General features: G+C 56.5%; 1 protein-coding gene and 1 long non-coding RNA gene across 21 annotated transcripts in view; one reads left to right on the top strand and one right to left on the bottom strand.

The window, feature by feature from the left end:
• Positions 1–1,268: 1,268 nt before the first annotated feature.
• Positions 1,269–11,292, bottom strand: LOC129047603 (uncharacterized). The gene is made up of 4 exons (XR_010140316.1): positions 11,211–11,292; positions 3,070–3,194; positions 2,089–2,192; positions 1,269–1,914 (listed from the first exon to the last, which is right to left on the bottom strand). It is a non-coding gene; the product is annotated as an uncharacterized LOC129047603 (long non-coding RNA).
• OBSCN (obscurin, cytoskeletal calmodulin and titin-interacting RhoGEF) overlaps positions 8,502–24,162 on the top strand; it is a 168,352-nt gene continuing 152,691 nt past the window's right edge. For 15 of the 20 annotated variants that reach the window (XM_063724833.1, XM_063724832.1, XM_063724838.1 and 12 more), the window contains exons 1-9: positions 8,502–10,552; positions 11,230–11,499; positions 11,969–12,229; positions 12,583–12,891; positions 13,356–13,622; positions 14,186–14,467; positions 14,778–15,053; positions 17,024–17,299; positions 22,101–22,376. In XM_063724833.1, the coding sequence (XP_063580903.1) occupies positions 9,565–10,552; positions 11,230–11,499; positions 11,969–12,229; positions 12,583–12,891; positions 13,356–13,622; positions 14,186–14,467; positions 14,778–15,053; positions 17,024–17,299; positions 22,101–22,376 (3,205 nt within the window). In that variant the 5' untranslated portion in view covers positions 8,502–9,564. The remainder of the gene's footprint in view (positions 10,553–11,229; positions 11,500–11,968; positions 12,230–12,582; positions 12,892–13,355; positions 13,623–14,185; positions 14,468–14,777; positions 15,054–17,023; positions 17,300–22,100; positions 22,377–24,162) is intronic. The other 5 variants (XM_054518756.2, XM_063724839.1, XM_054518794.2 and 2 more) reach the window with 3 other exon arrangements.

The following is a 24,162-nucleotide window of genomic DNA, read 5'->3' as shown; positions in this document are numbered from 1 at the left end:
AACTGAATAGCCATCCTTTGTGTGTATCCACCACCTTTTGTTCATCCACTCATCTGTTGATGGACACTTGGGTTGCTTCCAGCTCTTGGCTGTTGGGAATAGTGCTGCAATAAATGTGGGTGGGCCGGCTGCGGTGGCTCACATCTGTAACCCTGGCGCTTTGGGAGGCTGCAGCAGGAGGATCACTTGAGCCCAGAAGGTCAAGACCAGCCTAGGCAACATAGTGAGACCCCATCTCTATTAAAAAATGTTTTAAAATTAAAAATAAAATGGGTGTACAAATATCTTTTCGAGACCCTGCTTTCAATTCTTTTGGGTGCATACTGATAGATGGAATTGCTGGGTCACATGGGATTCTATATTTAATTTTTTAGGAACCAGCATACTGTTTTCCACAGCAGCTGTGCACCAACTCTTTATTTTAATAAACCTTCTACAATGTAAAAGTGAAATAAATGATCGTATTTAGTAATTGTCATTTTTCTCTCTATAATTTACCTTATCTAAAAAGGTAGCATTTTCCATTTTACTTCCCATTTTTGGTGTGACTTTGCCTAATTTTGTAATAGATGATTTTAAAAATATATTTTGTCACCATAGAATAGATTTTTTTTTTTTTTCCCAGCACAAACAGAAAAACCAAGAGCTTCTACCCCTTGGTCTTGAAATAGAAACAAAATGGACAAACCCATTTCAAATTAGGAGAACAAGAGAATTAAAATAAGAGATCTTTTCCTCCATAATAGCATTTCTTGTTGTCAGACCAGCTTTACAAAGTAGCCTAACGTGTGATCTAAAGAGGAACGTGCTGAGGTAGGCCCAGGAGAAAAATCCCAGGAAGACAAAGGCCCTATTATTTTTATGGTGCAATTTAATACACATGAATAACTTTGTAAACTAGGTGTTTTTCAAAACAGCTTTAGTCTGTTTCTAATATATAAGGAAAATAACTTTCTTTTGTTTTATGCTACCTAAGTGTGTGGTGTCTATCCAATATGTTACTAGCGTACATGTTCACTGTAGCTATTCGTAATAGCCAAGATATGGAGTCAACTTGAATGTCCAAGAAAACATGGTACATATACACAATGGAGTATTATTCAGCCATCAAAAGAATGAGATCCTGTCATTAGCAGCAACGTGTATGGAACTGGAGGTCATTATGTTAAGTGAAATAAGCCAGGCACAGAAAGGTAAATATCGCATGTTGTCATTCCTATGTGGGAGCTAATTTGCGCTATGTAGACATATATCAAAACATCACATTGTACACTTGAAATATGTACAATTTTTATTTGTACATCAATAAAGCTGGGATTGGGGATGCAATGGTATAAAAACTAACTCTCCTCTCTACTTGTGCAAGTGCAAGATTCTCATCTGGGCAGTTGTCTTCAGACTTTTTTTGTGTCCTCCTCAAGCATGTTTAGCCTCTTACAGTTAAAAAAAAAAAAAGCTAAACTCGAGACTATGTTTGGGCTTCACCGGTTCTCACTCATGTTGATTTCATGGAGGTAGAGAGTTGAATGATGGTTACCAGAGGCTGGGGAGGGAAGCGGGAAGGGAGATGAAGAGAGGCTGGTTAATGGGTAGAGACACACAGTCAGAGAAAATGAATCAGTTCTAGTGTTGAGTAGCATGGTAGAGTGACTGTAGGTAACAGTAATTCATCATATATAGTTGACCCTTGAACAACATGGGTTTGCACCACTGAGTCCACTTATACGCAGATTTTCTGGAACCAAATGGGAAGGGAACCAACAGTGTTCTCGGGATGTCAAACCTATGTGTATAGGGAGGGCCGGCTTGTCCTATGCTTGGGTTCCACAGGGCCGACTGTAGAACTTGAGTATGCACAGATTTTGGTATATGCGGGAGTCCAGGAACCAGCTTCCCGTGTATGCTTCAAAATAGCTAGAAGAGAAGATTTGGAGTGTGAAGAAATGATCAGTGTTTGAGGGAATGGTGTCATAAACCCTGACTTGATCATTACACATTGTATGCAGGCATCAGGACATCACATGTGCCCTGTAAATATGTACAGTTATGTATCAATAACAAGTAAGTAAAATTAAAACAATCACTTACTGGGGTAGCAGTCAGATTTACTTGCTCCAGATAGATTTTACTTTGCTCCTGATACGTTGCTAGAGAAAGTTTACTTTGAAGTAGTGTATTTGTAAGCAACCCAGCTGCAATGAAAGGAGGTATTTCCATTAAAATATGACAGCATGACTTACGGATGCCTTTAATTATAATTCACCATTTCTGGCCAGGCACAGTAGCTCATGCCTGTAATACCATCACCTTGGGAGGCCGAGGCAGGATGACTGCTTGAGCCCAGGAGTTCAAGACCAGCCTGGGAAACAGGGAGACCCTGTCTCTTAAAAAAAAAAAAAATCAAAAAATTAGCCAGGCATGGTGGCTCACGCCTGTGGTTCTAGCTACTCAGGAGGCTGAGGAAGGAGGATCATGAGGCTGCGCAGTTAAAACTGCACCACTTCACTCCAGCCTGGGTGATAAGATTATGTCTCAAAACAAAACAAAAAGGCCACATCACATTGTACACTTTAAATATAAACAATTTTTGCTTGTCAATTATAACTCAATAAAGCTGGGGCAGGTAGGGGACATAGCAGTACAATAAAAATCCCTCACCTATCTGCTTGCATAAATGCAAGCAGATTTCCATCTGGGCAGCTTTTTTCAAACTTTTGGCAGTTGCATCCTCACAACTGCCTTATTACTTAATTACCCCTTATGCTTAAAAAAAAAACAACCCACGAAACTACAGACTTCATCAGTCTTTGCACTAATGTCCTCTTGTTGAGGAATAATCTCCTTCAGGGTGGGACAATGCACTTAGCAGTCACATCTGTGTGGCCACAAAGGCTGCTTCTCATTTATACCGGGAGAAACGTTGCCAGCACAGCCGCTGTGTAGGCTTAAGCGAATTGTTTTCACCCTGTGAGCCTCAGGCCCCTCTTCTATGAGAAGACACCCTTGTTTGGGAATATCTGATAAGATACTGACATGAAAAGGCCTTATGAACACAAAAGCGTGACACACCTGTGTGTTCTCTCGGTGCTGCTGGGAGTGTGTGTTTGCTGAATGCGTGTCATCTACAAGCTGGTCAAGGATGGAAAATGCCTTCCCTCCTAACATTCAGAAGGGAATGAAAACCCTCTTTCCTCCTAGAATACAGAGGAGGAAAGAACTTCATCTTTACACCCAAGCCAAGACACCAGAGATTCTTGACATGTTCAGATACGACTTGGGGATCATAAAATGTTCAGGAAACCCTGCAGGACGGACTTACACTTTTTTTTGCCTATAGTTTGTGGGCACCCGGGGCCCAGCCACCCCATCGCCTGGGCAGCAGGTGCAGGTCTGAGGCCTCCAGGCCCACCATCCCCCAGGCCTTGGGAGGTGGCTGTGAGAACACCCCCTTCAGTTAAACTGCACCCAGGATGCCAGCCCACCCAGCTGTGAAAGCCCCTGGGAGGAGGGCTCATGGCGGGACATCCCTGTGGAAGCTGGCAACTCAAGGGACACAGTGACATTTGCTTTCCTCAGGAAATTGTGTCTGCTCCTCCTCCACCTGTACCCCTTTGAACAGACAGCAGCTCCATGAAAGTTCTCTTTGCAGTGGATTCCAGCCAGGAATAGGCAAGGTCCATGGCCAGCCACTGCGTCCTGTGGCCTCCCGTGGTGTGAAGGACACCCTGGGCACAAAGCCTCCGGAAGCTCCGTAGTGTGAATATCCCACTGTCTTCAACAAATACGTTTCAGGGAAATAAGGAACAACAGGGGTCCTGTGAAGGAGGCAGAAAATCCAGCCTGATGGCTGGCAGTGGTGTTTGGAGATGCAGCGGAGCAGGCAGCAGTGAAGAGGGTCAGGAGGACAGGCTGTTCCTGGAGGCTGTAGGGGCATCACTTCTCCCAGGTCCAGGAGGACCTGCAAGGGTCTGGCCTGCACAGCCGTCTTTGCACCCTCCATGGCCCTGTCCTGGAGGGGGTGGGGCATGTATTCGAGCACACACAATGCACACACACTTCTGCATGGCTGGGGCAGCTCAGGGCCAAGCTCCTGGTGGGGGAGCTCCTTCCAGCTCCTTCCAGCCTTTCCTTTCTCCCTGGTGCTGTGGTCTGAATGTGTGCCCCGGAGATTCACACGTTGAAATGCTGACACCCAAGGTGACAGGATTAGAACGTGAGCTTTTGGAAGTGATCAGTCATGAGACAAGGCTGCAGAATGACATGATCGTTACTCCAGAGACCCCTCGCCCTCTTTCTGATTGAGGACACATGAGAGATGTTGGCTATTGCCCGGACGAGCCTGAGGTACCCTGTGAGGACACATAGAGGCCTGGCACTGGATCAGGGATGGGGCAAAGCCTGGAGGCACAGAGCAGATTCTGACCACCCTCATCTTCCCCACCCTCCCTCCTACCACAGCCTGAGCTGTCCTCCTGGGCCCAGCTCCAGACCCTGCCCGGCCAGCCCCTTCTTTAGCTCCGTGGTGCTGGTAGCTGGGGCCCTGTTGGCAGCACACCTCAGGATAAGTGCCCCCAGGTGCAGGGTGCAGGATCCCACCTCACATGCCGCCCTGCTCCCTCCTCCCTCCATGGAGGCCCCTGTGGTTAGAGCCTCGGCTTCTCCTCTGGACCTGGGCCCTCCCTGGAAAGGCACAGGGCTCCCACTGGGTGGCCCTCTCTGGCTGCTCTTCCCCTGGTTGGGCCTGCCCAGTGCCCGGTCCACACTTCTTCCTGGCCAGGGCCATGGGGACGGGGCCAGCTCCTCTTGGGTATGAAGCAGGGTGCCATCAGCATCCCCTCGCCGGGGCTGGTCCCTCCCCCCAGGCAGGCTGGATTCTCACAGGACACTCCTGTGCTCCCATGTAAGGATGACTCTGAGACCCAGCTTAGGGTTCCAGGAGGGCCCCGGGTGGGCAGCGGCCTGCCACAGGCCTGGGCCTGCCCAAGCAGGGTGCACCAGGCTCCTGCCCCTATCCCTCCACCGCTGGCCCTCAGGTGGGTGCTGGGTCCTTCTAGGGGGTGGTCCTGGGTCCCCTCTGGGGGCAGTACTGGGGCTGCCTCAAGATCCATCCTGGGCTCCCCTTGGGGTGGTCCCTTGTCTCCCTCAGAGCCTTTCTGGGTCCCCCAGGCTCCCTCCTGCCCCACACGCCAGGATGCTGGTTTGAGGGGGGGAGCAGGCCAGCTACAGCCCCTGGTCAGCATCAGTGCTAAGGACACAGGGTCCCCCCATTCCTGGCTGTGGTCCCCGGCCCGCATCACTGCTAAGGACAAGGGTCTCTCCATCCCTGGCTGTGGCCCCTGGCCTGCATCACTGCTGAGAACACAGGCAACCCTGGCCTCCATCACTGCTGAGGACACAGGGTTCCCCCGTCCCTGGCTGTGGCCCCCGGCCTGCATCACTGCTGAGGACACAGGCAACCCTGGCCTCCATCACTGCTGAGGACACAGTGTCCCCCGATCCCTGGCTGTGGCCCCCGGCCTCCATCACTGCTGAGGACTCAGGTGTCTTCCCCATCCCTGGCCGTTGCCCCCCGGCCGGCATCACTGCTGAGGACACAGCGTCCCCCGTCCCTGGCGGTGACCCCTGGCCTCCATCATTGCTGAGGACACAGGCGTTTGTCCCCCCCTCCCTTGCTGTGGCCCCAAGCATCTGCCCTTTGCCTCCCACAGGGCCGAGGGTGAAACTGAATCCGGGACAGTGACACCCGGGCTATTTTGGAGCTGGGCTGGGCTGGCCTGGCCGGCACAGGGGGTGGGGTAGGGGCGGGCCCAGGCTTCTCCAGCTGACAGTGTCCGCCTGTCCTTTTGTCCCCGTCCAGTTTGAGGAGCGGCCGGAGTGTGGGCTGCTGGTAGGCAGCCTGCTGGTCCTGGGCCCTTGGAGGGAGGTGAGACCCGGCAGCCCCTGCCTCCCAGCCTGTGCCCCCAGCCTGCGTGCTGCCCAGAGCCCCCACAGAGAGAGGTGAGGAGACAGAGCCGGGCAGGGTGGGGCCGTTCTGTGCCCTGGAGGGTGGCTCCACTAAAGGTCACGTCTGGGGAGTGGGGAAGACTTCAAGGTCTGGCCACGGTGCAGCTCCCTGTGGCGGGGCTGGGGTTCCAGCCTCTGCTCCCTCTGAGCCCTGGAGCTGGGCCCCTCACATGGGGATGGAGCCACTAGGCTGGCCTGGGGCTGCAGGGTAGCCGGGGCGGTGCCCTGCACCCACCGTCCCCTCTACCCCGGAGTTGACCCTCGCTCAGAGAGCGGCCTGGGGGTCCGGCTGGCCCTGCCCCCAGCACTGCTGAGATAGATGCCCGCTGACAGCTGGGGCTATTTTGGGCCTGTTGGCTCAGCGGAGTGGACAGCCAGAGGGGCGCTGACACCTGACTCCAGGAAAGAATTTCCCCAGAACGCTTGAAGCCTCCGGTGGGGTCTAAGGTGAAGCACAGCCCTGGGGCGCTGCCCTTGGAACTTCATGCTGGAAGGGCATGGGAGCACAGGCTGCCCAGGTTGCCTGTCAGTGTAGGGGTGGGGAGGGCCAGTGAGGTGGCGCCCTGGGAGCTGCCTCCCACTCTGGACTCTTCCCTATGATGGTCCCGGGCCCCTGGAGGACCAGAGTGGCAAAGTTCTGCAACAGTCAGGGTGGAGGGGCTGCTGAGGGGTGGGCGGCTGTGGGCAGGGCCTGTCACCCGGGGCATGGTTGGGGGGGTCCCACAGGGTTGGAGTGAGGCCTCAAGGGGCTGAGGAGCCCAAGTGTGGTCCATGGTGGGTAAAAGGCTTTCCTGGGAGGCTGAAGTCTCCCCCTCCTGGGGAAGCTCATGGGGTGCCCAGACCCAAAACGTGGCAGAGAAAAAAGACAGCCTCTGCAGATGTCCCAGTGCCCAATGGATTCCTGGGAGCCCCAGGGGTGACCGTGGTGGCCCCCTTCCTGCTCGGCCTGTTTCCTCATCTGTGATATGGGTTGTCAGGGAGGAGGATGACTCCTGAACCCTCAAGTGTCCTTGCTTGGTGAGCCCCTCTCTGGCCCTAGGCCTGCTGACTGGTGGGGACGCCTCCTGACGGGGCTGCCATGAGCCCCCCAGACCCTGCAGTCGGCCTCCTGGGCCTGCACCAGGTGACAGAATGCAGGGCTATAGTGCCGTGCCTGGCAGCTGATGAGGACCTCAGTGTCTACACGCTCTTCCCAGGCCAAGGTCAGCCTGTGCACCTCTGTCCCTTCGGCACGGGCAGTAACGGGAGCTCCCTGACCTGTCCCGGTCCTCTAGGCCCAGAGAGGCTACCCACACATGCTGCCTCATCTGTTCCACTGTGACCCTGACAGGGCCAGCTGGGGATCTGGGTGTGGCAGAGGTTGGGGGAGAGGATGCCCCTTTCTGCTTTTGGGGAACCCACAGACCTGCTATATGATTTTTTTTTTTTTTAAGAGACTGGGCCTTGCTCTGTTGCCCAGGCTGGAGGGCAGTGGCATAATCACAGCTCACTGCAGCTTTGACCTCCTGGGCTCAAGCCATCCTCCTGCTTCAGTCTCTTGAGTAGCTGGGACAGCAGGCACCTGCCACCATGTCAAGTTAATTTTTTTAAATTGTTTTTGTAGAGATGGGGATCTCACATGTTGCCCAGGCTGGCCTTGAACTCCTGGGCTCAAGGGATCTTCCCACCTCTGCCTCCCACAGTGCTGGGATTACATGTGCTTGCCACCATACCTGGCCTGACTGTATGACTTTGGAGAGTGCTGGGGACAGCCCAGAGCTCGTGGGCCCTGCAGAGTTGATGTCAAAGTAGCCCTTTGAGTCCTGGGAGGAGCCCATAGAGGTAAATTCCCAGAAAGGGTGGAACTCGGACCCCGGTCCCTGCTGTGGGCAGGCCCCTGCCCAGGTCCTCCCCAGCCCCAGAGCCCTGCTGTGGGTGGGGAGGCTGGGCTGCAGCATAGGTGCTGACTGCACAGTGAGTCAGCAGAGTGGTACCTGCTGCCCGCAGTCCAGCCCTGCTCCAGCATCAGTCTGCCCAAGGGGATTAAGGGGGATTAACTACCTGAATCACAGGACCAGGAGGAGGGCCTGGGAACGTCGCCCTGGCCCAGCCTACAGTGGGCGGCCCAGGCCCAGAAGCTGGTGGCTCTGGCCTGAGGGAGAGTGCAGGCGAGGTGCCCTGGCGGGGGCCTCTCCACCATGGGGTGGTTGTGCCTGCCAGGGCTGGAGGGAGTTAAGGCGCCCCGGGTCAGCCCAGTGCCCGTGGGGCCCACTCACACCCGCTGTTCCTACAGAAGAGCTGCATAGGCAGGGTAGTGTCACCCCACACCATCTATATGGGGGGACTGTACTGGGGCGGCTGGCCTGCTGGGCTTGGCCTGGGGTGGTCAAAGGACAGCGTCACCCGGGGCCTTTGGCACTGGTGTCCACCCTCAACCCTGCAGCATGTCCAGCTGGCCAGTGTGGCTGAGAACTGTGGGGTGACCAGCTGGTCTCAGCCTGGAGGTCTCTAGCCCTTCCAGGGGGATGTTACTGGCCTTGCCACCTCCAGACTCTGGGGTCCCCCAGCTATGCTTCCAAGCCAGATCCCTGACTGTGTGCTGCCCTTGCATCCCAATCCTACCCTGGGGCTCAGTGGAGGGGCCTGGGAGCAAGCAGCTAAGTGGTTTCCAGTCCTTCCCGCTCATGGATGAAGAGCATGCCCCTGGGGAGGAGGGAGGTGTGTGACCCTGCAGAAGAGGTGAGGCCCCTCTGCAGCAAGGGCAGCTTCAGGCGGGACCGGCCCCTCAGTGCAACCTGGAGGGGCTGCTGAAGGAGAGCTGCGTAGGGGTGGCGGGGAAGAGGAGGGAGTAAGGGCGTTGCCCAGGGCAGAGGGTGCATCTCACCTAGAAGAGGCTCAGAGGGGAGCCTGCCAGGGTGGAGAACCAGTGACCTCCTTGTGCAATAGGCAGAGGAGACGGGCATGAGACCGGTGCCCATGGTGGGCCTCCTGCACCCAGGCCTGCCGGGGCTCAGCGAGGCTCCCCTTCTTGGTGTGGGGGACACACAGGCCAGCTGAAGTTTTAGGCCCCAGAGGCAGCAGTGTGTGGGGTAGGAGAAAGGATACCTCCCCTGCCCCCGGGCGGGTAGAGAGTGGCCTACAGTGCACCAGGCAGGTCTGCCTGCCTCAGGGAGGTACAGCAAAGCTTGTAGGCTGGGAGGAACCAAAAATAGCGGGCACTGCGCTGGAGGGGGCCCTGCCTGGTTGCTAGGGGGTGTAGGTTTGGGACATGTGCTCCAGTAACTGCAGCTGGGGCAGTGGGTCCCTGTAGGTAGGGAGAGGGAAGATGTTCTCAGCGGCTAGAAGAGCCGTTTGCAGGTGAGGGTACCAAACCCCAAATGCCCAGAAAGGGGCAAGTCTGCACTCCTGGGTCGCGGTGCCAACTGGTGATGCTTCCTCAGGGCGCGGGGAGTGGGGGGGAAATAGGATGTGTGGAGGTGTTGAACTGGGTTCCTCAGGCGGCACGGTGGGGTGCACTCGGGTCTCATTCCAATACCCACTAAGGCCATCCCCACCTACTCGCAGGTCCCCGCCGCCACCCTCATGGATCAGCCACAGTTCAGCGGGGCGCCCCGCTTTCTCACCCGGCCCAAGGCCTTCGTGGTGTCGGTGGGCAAGGACGCCACCCTCAGCTGCCAGATCGTGGGTAATCCCACGCCACAGGTGAGCTGGGAGAAGGACCAGCAGCCGGTGGCGGCGGGCGCGCGCTTCCGTCTGGCCCAGGACGGCGACCTCTACCGCCTCACTATCCTGGACCTGGCGCTGGGCGACAGTGGGCAATACGTGTGCCGCGCGCGCAATGCCATAGGCGAGGCCTTCGCTGCCGTGGGCCTGCAGGTGGACGCCGAGGCCGCGTGCGCCGAGCAGGCGCCGCACTTCCTGCTGCGGCCCACGTCCATCCGCGTGCGCGAGGGCTCAGAGGCCACCTTCCGTTGCCGCGTGGGTGGCTCCCCGAAGCCGGCAGTGAGCTGGTCCAAGGACGGGCGGCGCCTGGGTGAGCCCGACGGCCCCCGCGTGCGCGTGGAGGAGCTCGGCGAGGCGAGTGCGTTGCGCATTCGGGCGGCGCGGCCGCGCGACGGCGGCACTTACGAGGTCCGCGCCGAGAACCCGCTGGGCGCCGCCAGCGCCGCCGCAGCGCTCGTGGTGGACTCGGACGCCGCGGACACGGCCAGCCGGCCCGGGACCTCCACGGCCGCGCTCCTGGCGCACCTGCAGCGGCGGCGCGAGGCCATGCGCGCCGAGGGCGCCCCAGCCTCACCGCCCAGCACCGGCACGCGCACCTGCACGGTGACCGAAGGGAAGCACGCGCGCCTCAGCTGCTACGTGACCGGCGAGCCCAAGCCCGAGACGGTGTGGAAGAAGGACGGCCAGCTGGTGACCGAGGGCCGGCGGCACGTGGTGTACGAGGACGCGCAGGAGAACTTCGTGCTCAAGATCCTCTTCTGCAAGCAGTCGGACCGCGGCCTCTACACCTGCACGGCGTCCAACCTCGTGGGCCAGACCTACAGCTCCGTGCTGGTCGTAGTGCGCGGTGAGCTCCTGGGTGCGGGGCGCGAGGGCCCAGGCTCCTCCCCAACCCCTGCACCTGGGTCCTTTCGCCCTTGCGGTCTACCGTTTCCCACCCGCGTCTGTCCGGTCGTGGAATCCAGGGTTGCAGGTGTCCGTTCCTGGTGCGCAAAATGCGGGCGACGCCCCACGACCTGTCCTAATGACCCACAACCCGCTTTCCCCACCCAGTCCCCTGCCCGCCCCGCCCCCTTTTCATGCCACCCCACCCCACCCCACCCCACCCCACCGCTGGCCGACAGACAGGGGCGAGAGGTGTGAGAGGGGCGGGGCCGCAGGGGATCCCACCTCCTCAGCCCCGCCCTCTCCTTGGCGCTGCTCCCAACCCAATCTCCACCACTCTGCTTTCTGCTCTTCTACTCCCCCGCCCCCCAACTTCCCGTCTCCTCCCCTGCGCCCTTCCCAACCCTTAGCCCCTCTGCTTCCTGCTCGCTCCTCTCCCCACCCCACTCCTCTGTCCTGCACCCTCTCCTTTCCAGCCTCCCAGCCCCTCTGCCCCGTCCCCTATTCCTTCCCACACCCTCACCTCTGCATCCTCCAGTCTCCTTTCCCGCCCACAATCCCCCAATTTCCCCCTTACCACCCCGCGGTCGTCCTGCACCCTCCGGCCCCGCCCCTCTCACCAGTCTCCTCTCCTGGCAGAGCCCGCGGTTCCCTTCAAAAAGCGGCTGCAAGATCTGGAGGTGCGGGAGAAGGAGTCGGCCACATTCCTGTGCGAGGTGTCCCAGCCGTCCACTGAGGCCGCGTGGTTCAAGGAGGAGACGCGGTTGTGGGCGAGCGCCAAGTACGGCATCGAGGAGGAGGGCACCGAGCGCCGCCTGACCGTGCGCAATGTCTCGGCCGACGACGACGCGGTGTACATCTGCGAGACGCCAGAGGGCAGCCGCACGGTGGCGGAGCTCGCAGTCCAAGGCAGGCGGGGCGCGGCACGGGGCGCGGCACGGGGCGGGGCACGGGGCGGCTTCGGGGAGGTAGCGGGGGCAAGGAGGCACCGAGGAGGGAGCGGGGGGTGGGGGGAGCCAGGCTGCACGGGCTGGGCGGGCACGGGGGCGGGCAGGGTGCGGACGGACTGGGTTTGCGAGGTACGATTTGGGACTGGGGCAGGCAGGGGCGGGACTGGGGCGGGAAGGGCAGGTAAGTTGGGGGCGGAGGAGCAAGCTCGGGCGGGGCACGGGCGGGGGATTAGGGGGAAGGGGAGACGAAGTGGGCAGGGGTCTTGCGGGGCCGAGCTGGGACTTGGGCCGGCGGGACAGGTAAGGGGTTGCGCGGAGAAGTGAATCGGAGGCAGTTGGGAACCGGGAGACGGGGGGCGAGCGGAGTAGCGAGTCTGGAGCGGGGCGTGCAGGGGCTGGTCTGAGCGGCCCGGCTCTCTCCACCCCAGGAAACCTCCTCCGAAAGCTCCCTCGGAAGACGGCGGTGCGCGTGGGCGACACGGCCATGTTTTGCGTGGAGCTGGCGGTCCCGGTGGGCCCCGTCCACTGGCTGCGGAACCAGGAGGAGGTGGTGGCCGGGGGCCGCGTGGCCATCTCCGCGGAGGGCACGCGCCACACACTGACCATCTCCCAGTGCTGCCTGGAGGATGTGGGCCAGGTTGCCTTTATGGCTGGCGACTGCCGGACATCCACCCAGTTCTGCGTGTCGGGTGAGGGCCTGAGGGTGCTCCCAGGATGGCGTCGCTTCCCTGCTGTCTCCCTGGTCCCAGTCCCCTGCCCTCCATTAGCTCAGCTCTCTGGGTTTCAGCCTGTTGCGCTGAGGGCCGCGGGGCAAGACCATAGCCCTGGTCCTCCAAGGTTAGGCTCCCTGAGCCCCCGCAGTCCTTCAGCTGCAGCCAGAGAAGTGGCTGCAGGTCTGGGGCTGGAGGTTGTGGCCAGTGGTCCAGGTCCCCAGAGCAGCCCCAAGAGAGCTGGGGATCCTGTGACACTCCTCCAGGTGATTCCAGACCCGGGGCTCAGGAAGAGGCTCCCAGTAGGTGACCTCTGCCCACTCTCTACACAGCCCCCAGGAAGCCTCCCCTGCAACCCCCTGTGGATCCTGTGGTAAAGGCCAGGACGGAGAGTTCTGTGATCCTCAGCTGGTCCCCACCACCCCATGGGGAACGCCCTGTCACTATCGACGGCTACCTGGTAGAGAAGAAGAAGCTTGGCACCTACACCTGGATCAGGTGCCACGAGGCTGAATGGGTGGCTACACCTGAGCTGACCGTGGCTGATGTGGTGGAGGAGGGGAACTTCCAGTTCCGAGTGTCAGCTCTCAACAGCTTTGGTCAGAGTCCCTACCTTGAGTTCCCGGGGACTGTCCACCTGGGTAAGTGGGACCTCCCTGTTACAACCTACGGGGCTGCTCACCTGCCCCGGAATCCCCCAGGTCCAGCCTCAGGGGAGGCCAGAGTAGCCTCATGGAGACCTTCTGTGGGGAGGGGGGCTGCCAAGGCTTTGCCCTGGTGCAGTGTCCATGGTGGGAAGGATAGGTGACCCCACTACAGGGCCCCTGGGAGCCTGCCTGTCTCCAGCAGACCCAGGGAACGGGGCTCCAGGGCTGCCCCACTCTGGTGGGGCTTGTAGGATGCTGGAGGGGTCTCAGGGCAGCTATACCTTGTCCTCGTTCCTTCATGAGCCTGACTCGTGCTGTGGTCGCTCTGTGTGCTGGCTGGGCTTCCTGGAGGAGAAACATTTGGGTCTAGGCTCTGTAGGAAGAGGAGGGGAAGGCAGAGACCCCCGCAGCACTTCCCACTCCTCCTCGGCCCCTTTCTGACGCTGCCCACCCCACAGCCCCCAAGCTGGCCGTGAGGACACCGCTGAAGGCGGTGCAGGCAGTAGAGGGTGGCGAGGTCACTTTCTCCGTGGACCTCACGGTGGCCTCAGCGGGTGAGTGGTTCCTGGATGGGCAGGCCCTGAAGGCCAGCAGTGTGTATGAGATGCACTGTGATCGCACCCGGCACACGCTCACCATCCGGGAGGTGCCCGCCAGCCTGCATGGGGCGCAGCTGAAGTTCGTGGCCAACGGCGTTGAGAGCAGCATCCGGATGGAGGTCCGGGGTAGGTGGAGAGCCCCAGCTTGGGACCCTGAGCCTCATTTCTCCAGGGTGGGCGGGGTCAGGGCTCCAGGTAGGGCTGCTACAGGTCTGAGGGCCCCAGGACACCCTGTCAGCCTGCAGGTCACTGGGATGAAGCAGGCAGGGTGGTGGGCGTGGCACTGGTCCCTGGTGTGTGGGTGAGGGCCTGGGGCTGCAGGGGTCCTGCTGGGCAGAGCCTCACGTCTGTCTCCCTCCTTTCCTCCTTTCCCCCTCCTCCCTCCTCTCTCTTGTTCATCTTTTCCCTTCCGTTTCTTTCCTGCCTTTTTCTATCTGCCATCCCATGCCTGGCTGTTCCACCTCCATCTCCCCTGCTTCTCTGGTGTATCTGTGACCTCTGTTCTGCCATTGTCTCCCCTGCCTGCCTCTCCCTTGCTGTCCTCCCGTGCTGTTCTCCTGGGTCCCTCCCTTTATCTTTCTCTGCCCCATGTCTGTCTCTCCTTGTCTCCCTTTCCGTCCATTCCCCTCTGTTGACCTTTCTGTGCCCCTCCGTCCATTCCCCTCTGGCCACGCATACCCGGCCCCCAGCGGCCCCAGGGCTGACTGCCAACAAGCCGCCAGCCGCAGCTGCCCGGGAGGTGCTGGCTCGGCTGCACGAGGAGGCGCAGCTGCTGGCTGAGCTGTCAGATCAGGCTGCGGCTGTGACGTGGCTGAAGGATGGTCACACACTGCCCCCAGGCCCCAAGTATGAGGTGCAGGCATCAGCCGGGCAGCGGGTGCTCCTTGTGCGAGATGTGGCCCGGGACGATGCAGGCCTCTACGAGTGCGTCAGCTGCGGGGGCCGCATCGCCTACCGGCTGTCCGTGCAAGGTGGGGGCAGCTGGCAGCCTCTGCGGGGTTCTCTGACTTTGTGGGGAGGGTGAGGGGCAGGGCAGTGGAGGCGAGCCCAGCTTGGTAGGGGGAGGGACTCCATAACTGGGTGTTTGCTCCGGTGGGCACAAGTCCCAAGGTTAGAGTCAGCAGGCCGAGCTGGCTGCTTGCCCAAGCAGGGTCCCTCTGGCCTGGTGAGCCTGGGTGTCCTGTGTGGTCCCAGAAGCCGGAGCAGCTCCAGCTTGTGAGCACTATGGCCGAGTTCGTGCTCAGGGCCTCTGCAGTGCCTGACCCACCCTGTGTTCTGCAGGCCTCGCGTGCTTTCTGCACAAGGACATGGCGGGCAGCTGTGTGGATGCTGTGGCTGGGGGCCCGGCGCAGTTTGAGTGTGAGACCTCCGAAGCCCATGTCCACGTGCACTGGTACAAGGATGGCATGGAGCTGGGCCACTCTGGTGAGCGCTTCTTGCAGGAGGATGTGGGGACGCGGCACCGGCTGGTGGCAGCCACAGTCACCAGGCAGGATGAGGGCACCTACTCCTGCCGCGTGGGCGAGGACTCTGTGGACTTCCGGCTCCGCGTCTCTGGTGAGCATGCTGTGTGTGCATGCGTCCGGGCCCATGTGGGGTGGGGAGCAGGTCTGGCTGCCTCCAGTAGAGCAGGATTGACCTTCCTGACCCTTCTTTTCTCCAGCAAATGGTTGACGGTGTCAACTGAAAAAAAAAATCAAGGTTTTAAAAGAATTAGTTTTATTCAGAAGGCTTGAGGATTGTGGCCCAGGAGAGTGTTTCAGACTTTCTGTTAAGCTGCTCCAAAGCAGAGTTTCAGCCTGCAGCTCATACATAGGTGGGGAAGGCTCTGCAGCTGCTCAGAAGGTACCTTAGAGCCAGAGCTCCTCACAGCCTGGGTGCACCTGGTTACAGGTGACAGAGGCACAGTCATGAATACCGCCAGACGTTATCTCACGTGCAGGGAGAAGGGGCCAGCACCATTGAACTTACCTTTCCTAAAATTGCCATACTTCAGGCTAGAGACATGGGAACCTGCGCTCTGTCCCCCAGGGCCGCGCTCATTCACCGGCCAGGATTGGTGAATTCTGCTGGCAGACCAGGATGAGCAAACACAGCTTCTTATGTTTGCTGCCTTGTCCCAGAGAACATTTGCTTCTCTGTTTGGGAAAAGAAATGACATGAAAAACTAATGTTTACATGGATAAAGGATCTAAATGTAGAAAATAAGAAAAGATAACATGAAGGAAATGGTGGAATGTGGGCGTGGACCTGGTTTTTTTTAGGCGTTAGGAGAATCTTTTCCATCTGCACCTGGGCCTCTGTCTCCTGCTGTGTCTCGTCCTTGCCGCCAGGGCTCACTCACAGCTCTGCAGACGCTTTTGTGTATTGTGTGTTTGTGGGCCAGGCTTAGGGCTGGCACTTCATTTAAAATGTGTTTTTATTTTATTTTGTATTTCATTTATTTTATTATTTTATTTCTTTGAGACAGGGTCCGCCCAGGCTGGGGTTCAGTGGTGCCATCTCGGCTCACTGAAGCCTCAACTTCGCAGACTCAAGCAATCCTCCCACCTCAGCCTCCCAAGTAGCTGGGACCATAGGCATGCACTATCAAGCCCAGCTAATTTTTGTATTTTTTGTAGAGATGAGGTCTTGCTATGTTGCCCAGGCTTGTGTCACGCAATTCTTCTGGCTCAGCCTCCCAAAGTGCTTGGACCAAAAATGTTTCTAAAGCCCTTCTCTTCGTTTTTAAGATGAGGCGACTGAGGCTGAGCAGAGCCACAGACTGAAGTGTCTTTGACAGGTTAAGATTTGAATGTAGGTGGCTCTGAGCCCTGGCTCTTTCTGGAAGCTTCCTGGGCTCAGAGATGTTGGCTGGGAGGCTGAAGGAGGAACACAGAGAACTTCTCAAGGAGCATGGCTGCTGGGCCTCCGTGGGCTGGGTCCTGCTCACAGACCCCACGACAGGGAGGGCCCCAAGGCCAGGCTCTGGAAAACTATCCTCCTGGTTTCCGGGGGGATGTATATGGGTGTTTAACGTATAAAAGTTTAAAAATCATGCCAGCTCAGCCCTCCTAACTTTCACAGTCCAATGGCCAATTCATCCACAATGTGGAACACACCCTGTGCCTGCTCTCTGTTGTTTGAGTAATCAGGGGAGTGTCTGTGAAGCTGAACCCTCTCTCTGTCTTGGTGCATGTGATGGCCCGTGTCCATAGGCGGTGGACCTCCAGGACAGGTGGGAGTTTAGGGGAGAGAGAGACAGCATGCTGGGTCTGCGAAGGACACTCAGGCCACCAGGCCCTATTGACAGCTTCTCGTAGGCACACGCCCTGCCCTCCTGGCGCATGCCAGGGCCCTCACTGGGCAGGGGTTGGGCATCACAGCTGCCTGTGCATGGGAAGAGCTACGCCTGAGCACACGGACCACGGAGGAGCCCGTGGCAGGACTGTGCGTGCCTGGGGTACAGAATCTGATAACCTGAACCAGGCCCTGCAAACCTCACTTGGAAGGGCCTCTGACCCCACCTCCCCCCTTATCCATCCCAGAGCCCAAGGCGGTGTTTACCAAGGAGCAGCCGACACGCAGGGAGGTGCAGGCTGAGGCGGGGGCCAGCGCCACGCTGAGCTGTGAGGTGGCCCAGGACCAGATGGAGGTGACGTGGTACAAGGACGGGAAGAAGCTGAACTCCAGCTCGAAAGTGCGCGTGGAAGCCGTGGGCTGTACGCGGAAGCTGGTGTTGCAGCAGGCGGGCCAGGCAGACGCCGGAGAGTACAGCTGTGAGGCCAGGGGACAGAGGGTCTCCTTCCGCCTGGATGTTGCAGGTGGGTCCCTAGTGGCACGGTCAGCACCTGTCCAGGCGGTGGAGCGTGTGCTGCACTGGCACTCAGCGCCCCTGCCCCTCTCTGTGTCGCCTGTTCCTGGCCTGTAAGGGATGGCTGTGCTGCCCGCAGTGGTTCTGTTAGAAAATCCAGCATTCTTGTGCACACCCACAGAGCACTGTGCTGCACTAGCCAGGATCCCTTGTATGTTTATTCAGAAGCCTGTTTTCTGCTCCCGGTTGAGACTTTGCACAGACCTGTGGCTTTTGACTTTGTTCTGAGGGAGCTGCAGTTGTGCCTTCTGTTTAGGGCACTGCAGTCTCAGCTGACCATGGAGTCTCCTCTCCCTTAGGGACCCTTAGTGTGTCCCCTCTGCTCCCAGACTCAGCGTGTGGGGAAGGCGTTCCTTGTCTTCCCCTCCTGGCCGCACTACTGCCTGCAGCTTCTGCCTCTAGAGTAGAAAGAACCAGGGAGGTGCCGGAAGCTCACGCTTGACTGCAGTTGCGTTAAGATGACCTTGTGTGGGCCCCGCCAGGGCTTTAGAGTGAGCCCCCCAGATGGGTTCGTTGGCAGCCCCATCACCTGCCCCTGAGGGTCCACATGCCTGTGCCCTGCCAAGGTCATGCTTTCCTCCGGGCCACCTCGTTCTCTTCCTCTGCTTCCTAAAACACCGGACATCTTCATCTTCTTCCTGCAGAGGACGCTGGGACCTCTGGGCAGTCCTGTCACTCCTGCAGATCCCTCTTGCTGCCTCGGCTCAGCCCGATCCTGGCCGAGGAAGCCCTGTGCATCTGTCGCCTGTGTGATTCGGGGAGGCCTCTGGCCACTCCCACCTTAGTGTTTAGGCTTTTTGGTGGGAGGCAGAGTGCCCCTGTGGTTGGCGACCAGCTCTGGGACAGCTTTGGCGCCACTCCCCGTGGGGTAAATGAACCCACCCCTGCCCATCTCAAGCTACACACGTGGCTTTGCTGAGTTTGGGGTTGGGAAAGACGGTGGTGGCTCTCAGGAGCATGTGAGCAGCTCTGGCCGCTGTGGTGCCTACAGGTGCTCCGTGTGTCCCCTGGAGGTGCTGGTCTTGGTTGTAGGGGGAGCAACCCTCTCCTCTCGGTGCTCCGTGGGTGGGGGATGGGACGCAGGGACGCAGCATGTCCCTGTCCAGCGAGGTCTTTCCCAAGACCCTCCTCCGTAGCTGCCATGCTACTGTGGCTGCTACCTGTATGCAGGGAGAGGGTCAAATCAGTAAATCTTTTTTTTTTTTTAGTAATTTTTTGTTGGTTTTTGCTTTTTGCTAACTTCTTTCAAGATTTGTCTCTCCTCCTGGCTTCCTATGTTGGAGTATCATATCTACTTTGTCTTGGCGCCTGAGTTAAAATTTCCAGTGTAATATTTGATTGCACATATAAAATTGTCTTTGTTATCATGAAATTAAGGAAGCTCTGGTGCCAACAGTTTTTTTGTTTTGTTTTGTTTTGAGACGGAGTCTCATTGTGTCACCCAGGCTGGAGGGCAGTGGTGTGATCTTGGCTCACTGCAGCCTCAACCTTTTGGGTTCAAGTGATCCTCCCGACTTGGCCTCCTGAGTTGTTGGAACCACAGGCATGTGCCACCACACGTGGTTATTTTTTAAGAATTTTTTTGTAGAGATAGGGTCTTCTGTGTTGCCCAAGCTGGTCTTGAACTCCTGGCCTCAAGCAGTCCCCCTGCCTCGGCCTCCCAAAGTGCTGGGATTACAGGTGTGAGCCACTGCACCTGACCAACAACTTTTTTTTCTTTTTGAGGTGGAGTCTCGCTCTGTCTCCCAGGCTGGAATGCAGTGGCACAGTCTCAGCTCACTGCAACCTCCGCCTCCTGAGTTCAAGCGATTCTCCTGCCTCAGCATCCCGAGTAGCTGGGATTACAGGCACCCGCCACCACGCCCAGCTAATTTTTTTATTTTTATTTTCAGTAGAGACAAGGGTTTCACCGTGTTTGCTAGGCTGGTCTCGACCTCTTGACCTCAAATGATCTGCCCACCTCGGCCTCCCAACGTGCTGGGATTACAGGCATGAGCCACTGCACCTGGCCCAACAATTTTTTAATAATGACATTTGAGATGTAATTGATGCACAGATTTTAAGTGTATCATTTGAGGGATTTTGGAAAATGTAGATACCATGCACCACCATGTCTGCATCAAGGTACTGAGCATCTCTATCCCTCTAGAAAGTTCCCTCATGCAGTCCACCCTCCACCCTGCCCCAGGCAGCTGCTGTCCTGATTCTCTCCCCATAGGTCAGTTGTGCCTTTTCTTTCTTTCTTTTTTTTTTTTTTGAGATAGAGTCTCACTCTGTCTCCTAGGCTGGAGTGCAATGGCGCAATCCCAGCTCACTGCAAGCTCCGCCTCCCGGGTTCATGCCATTCTTCTGCCTCAGCCTCCCAAGTAGCTGGGACTACAGGCGCCCGCCACCACGCCTGGCTAATTTTTTGTTTTTTTAGTAGAGATGGGGTTTCACCGTGTTAGCCAGGATGGTCTTGATCTCCTGACCTCATGATCCGCTTGCCTCTGCCTCCCAAAGTGCTGGGATGACAGGCGTGAGCCACCACGCCTGGCCCAGTTGTGTCTTTTCTAGAATGTCATTGAAATGTTCAGAAACCCACCCTCTACAAAATGACTTGAAATGGGACATCAAATGTGTAAGGAACTTTGAAAAAAGGGATTGCCCAGGGACCAAAAAATAAAAGGGAACTGTAGGATGGGTGCAGTGGCTCACACTTGTAGTCCCAACACTTTGGTGGGCCAAGGAGGGAGGATCACTTGAGCCAGAAATTTCAAGACTAGCCTGGGCAACATAGTGAGACCCTACCTTTACAAAACATAAAAAAGTAGAATAATAATAATAAAACACAAAAGAATGACTGGGTAAAGTTGGGGTCTGCGTGTACCTTGCAGTACCATAGAGCAGTCAAAACGAGCAGGAGCACAGGGCTGTGCATTGCAGCTGAAGAAGGGCGATTGACGCATGCAGTGTTGTGCTGGAAGAGCAGGTTACAAAGCATAGCATGACGTTATGTGTTTAGTGGTTAACAACACACAGTGGCAGCAACACATGGCAGCTGTGGTTTGTCTCCTGCCTGGAATCTCCGGAGACGCTCTTCTTAGCGTGCCACACACCTCACCTGTGTGAATCCTCGGTCATTCTATTTCAGACAGCAGGAAGTCAATGCACAGAGATGAAGTCACTTTGTCCAAGGTCACACAGTGGGTAGACGGTTGAGCAGAGCAGCCTGACTTGCACATTCACCCTCAATAAACACACGTACTGAGGTAATAAAAGGAGATTCCAAAACCAGGATTCAGGCTGGGGTTACCTCTGAGGGGCTGGGAACTAGCAGTGATGGCGTTCTTCTTTCTTTACCGGGGGGAAGTGTGTGGGTGTTCATTGTATTGGTTTTTTCTTTATTTTCTGCATATTCTTTCTTACCCACTGATCAACAGCATGTACATATTGTTTAGAAACAGGAAGGCAGAACCCACGGGAAAAATGAAGGGACTTTAAACTGGAGTTTCTGCAGAGCCAAGTAGGCTGTGGGGACAGGTGGAGGGGTAGGGCATGGTGTGTTTTGGTGTGTTTTAGCTTATGTTTTTTTTGTGGTATAGTTTTTAATACTATTTTGTCTGCATGTGTATTTGTAGCTAGTTAATGGGCACAGATAGCACCTAAAGAGAAAACTGTTCTGATTTCATTTATTCAGAGTTCAAAGACACGTTCTACGGTTAGGAATGAGAATGGTGGCCGCTTTTGTGGGGGAGGCACCTGGGAGCTGTGTGGGTTACACACGTGCAGATAGCTGTCAGAACTCATAGAATTGTGCACCAGATCTGTGCATATCACTGTGCTTACATGTTTGTGCATATCACTGTGCGTACATGTTATCCTAGTTAAGAGGTAGCATAAGAGATTTTTGTTTTTAGAGACAGGATTTTGTTCTGTTGCCCGGGCTGGAGTGCAGTGGTGCAGTCATGGCTTACTGCAACTTTGACCTCTCAGGCTCAAGCAGTCCTCCTGCCTCAGCCTCCTGAGGAGCTGGGTACTCGCATACCACCATGCTTAGCTAATTTTTTAATTTTTTGTAGAGACAGGGTCTCACTATGTTGTCTTGGCTGGTCTTGAACTCCTGGGCTCAAGCAATCCACCTAGCTTGCCCTCCCAAAGTGCCAGGATGACAGGCATGAGCCACTGTGCCTGGCCTCATAAGCAATTTTTCGATGTATGAGTTTCCTCTCTGTGTTGAGGGAAACCCCAGACAGGTACAGGGCAGCTCTGGCTTTAGTGCAAACCAGGGGAGAAGTGGCCGGGGGATGGTCTGTTTGGGTCATGGTTTTGTGGGAGAGAGGTTCCCACATCTCCTGTGATTTTCAGTGTGAACCCAAGAGGGTGTCTGTGTTTGCTATTTCTCCAGGCTTTCTGGGTTCTCAGGCAGAGTTTTTGTAAGTGCTGAGGGCATGATGTGGGCATTTCACACAGTACTTTTCAAAGGGGCACTCTGCCAAGGTGGTGCTTTTTTCTAAGGTGTTATGGAATGTTTGGACTCCAGAGTATCTGCTGCATGTTGCTGATGGGCCTTGAGAAGTTCTTCCCCATGCTGATGCTTGAAGCTTCCAATATGCGTTCTCTCTTGCTCAAACCCATGTCTGGCTGGCGGTTGATGAGGCCACAGACAGCCCGTCATCAGTGGGCTCCAGCCTGAGCAGCCTCTGCGTCTGAAACTTCAGTTTCTGTGCTCTAGAGTCTGTGACTGTGCATCCTTCCCTGTCCATCCCCAGAGCCCAAGGTGGTGTTTGCCAAGGAGCAGCTGGCGCACAGGAAGCTGCAGGCAGAGGCAGGAGCCAGTGCTACACTGAGCTGCGAGGTGGCCCAGGCCCAGACGGAGGTGACGTGGTACAAGGATGGGAAGAAGCTGAGCTCCAGCTCAAAAGTGTGCATGGAGGCCACAGGCTGCACACGGAGGCTGGTTGTGCAGCAGGCGGGCCAGGCAGATGCCGGGGAGTACTGCTGTGAGGCTGGGGGCCAGCGGCTCTCCTTCCATCTGGACGTCAAAGGTCAGTTGATCGAGCAGACATTTGAGCATCTCATGGGAGCAGGCCTGGGGGCAGTGTTTCAGCGTAGTCTGGGACAGTGCTTGGCGGCCTCCTAAGGGCCTGTTTCAGCTAGTTATCTGGTGCTGTGTAATAGATCACTCTAAACTTAGAGGCCTGAAAGAACGATCAGTTTACCTCTCATCATTCTGCAGGTTGAGAATTTGGTCAGGGCTCAGCAGGGGTGGCTCATCTGTGCTTCATGTGGTGTTGGCTGGGGCTGGGGGATCTGACTGGCCTCATTGATGCACCTGACTGAGGTCCAAGCTGGGATGGCTCCAGTGGATGGGGGATGGCCAGGACGATGGACCTGTCTCTTCTTGTGGTGTCAGCTGGCCTCACTTCCATGCCTGCAACCTCATTCTTTCCTCTATGGTCACTCTCTTTTTGGACTTCTTTCCATGGTGACTGGATTCTTCTCCTAGGGAATGGTAGAAACTATGAGGCTTGTTAAGCTGGGTTCTCAGGACTCCCAGAGTGTTACTTTCCCCCATGTTCTGTTGCTCAAAGCTAAGCATAAGGCCAGCCTAGTCTGCAGGAACTAGGGTGTGGAGAAGTAGACCCTACTGTCAGTGGGGGAGCGGCATGTCCTGTTGTAGAACATTGTGCACCCAGGGTGTCTTGACTCATCACAACCTTTTTAACAGTCTATCACAAGGACATGGGATCTGTTTAATTCTCTGCCATCCTGAACATGTTACCTTTTTCTTTCGAATGCTTGCCTCATAGTCACAAGGTGGCTTCCATAGCTCCAGCCATCATGTTCAAGATGGGAAGATGTAGAAAGAGTGTGTATTAGTTTTTTGTTTTCTGCTTTTTTTTTTTTAACTGTTTTGTAACAAATTGTCACCAACTTAGTGGCTTAAAACAGTGCTCACTGAGTAGCTCACAGTTCTGTAAGTCAGAAGTGCAGGCATGGTGTGCCTGGGTTCTCTGTTCAGGGTCTCAGAAGCTGAAGTCAGGTGCCTGCTGATTAGTTCTCTTGGTTCCTATTTCCAGCTTACCCAAGTTGTTGGCAGAATTCAGTTCCTTGCAATTGTGGGTCTGTGAGTCCATGGGTCTGAGGCCCTATTTCTTGGCTGGCTGTCAGCCAGGGAGTTGCTGTCAGATCCTAGAGGCCACCCCATTCTTTGCCATGTGGCCTTCATCATCAGGCCAGAAATGGATAATCTCCCTTGTGTCAAGTCACTCTCAGACTTCAAATCTCTTTTGCCAGGGAAGAGACTCCTCCCATTTATGGCCTCACCTGATTAGGTCCAGCCCACTCAAGGTCATCATCCTTTCGAGGAACTTAAAAGTCAACTGATTTGAGACCTCATTGCATCTGCAGGCTTCCTTCACAGCAGCACCTAGATTTAGTGTTTGGGCATTCTTAGAATTCTGCCTCCCTCATTGTGGATGTTTCTGGCTGTCTCTTCTGTTTGGAAAACAAAAACTTTTCTTGAAGTTGGGAGTACATCAACCCCCATGCCTCCCTGACTTGGTGGGGGTCTTGCAAGACCTTGCTCAGCTCCAGGTAGCCTGGAGAATGTGCCTCTGGCCTTATAGCCTTGGCAGGGGGACGTAGAGGAGGAGGAGGTGGACCTGGGATGAGAGAAGCTGGCCTGGGACTGGCCCCACAGCCCATACCCCACAGCCTGGGTTTCTACCCCTTTCTGAGGCAGGCTGGCGGTAGGATCGGTGCGTGTGTGGGGTCAGATTGCCTGTCCGTCTGCTGAGTGACCTTGGGTGAGTTGTTGATGTTGTGTCA

Source organism: Pongo abelii, chromosome 1 (assembly GCF_028885655.2).
Source record: "Pongo abelii isolate AG06213 chromosome 1, NHGRI_mPonAbe1-v2.0_pri, whole genome shotgun sequence".
NCBI lineage: Eukaryota > Metazoa > Chordata > Mammalia > Primates > Hominidae > Pongo > Pongo abelii.
The sequence above is the reverse complement of the archived record's forward strand: the minus strand, read 5'-3'. Positions and strand labels throughout refer to the sequence as shown.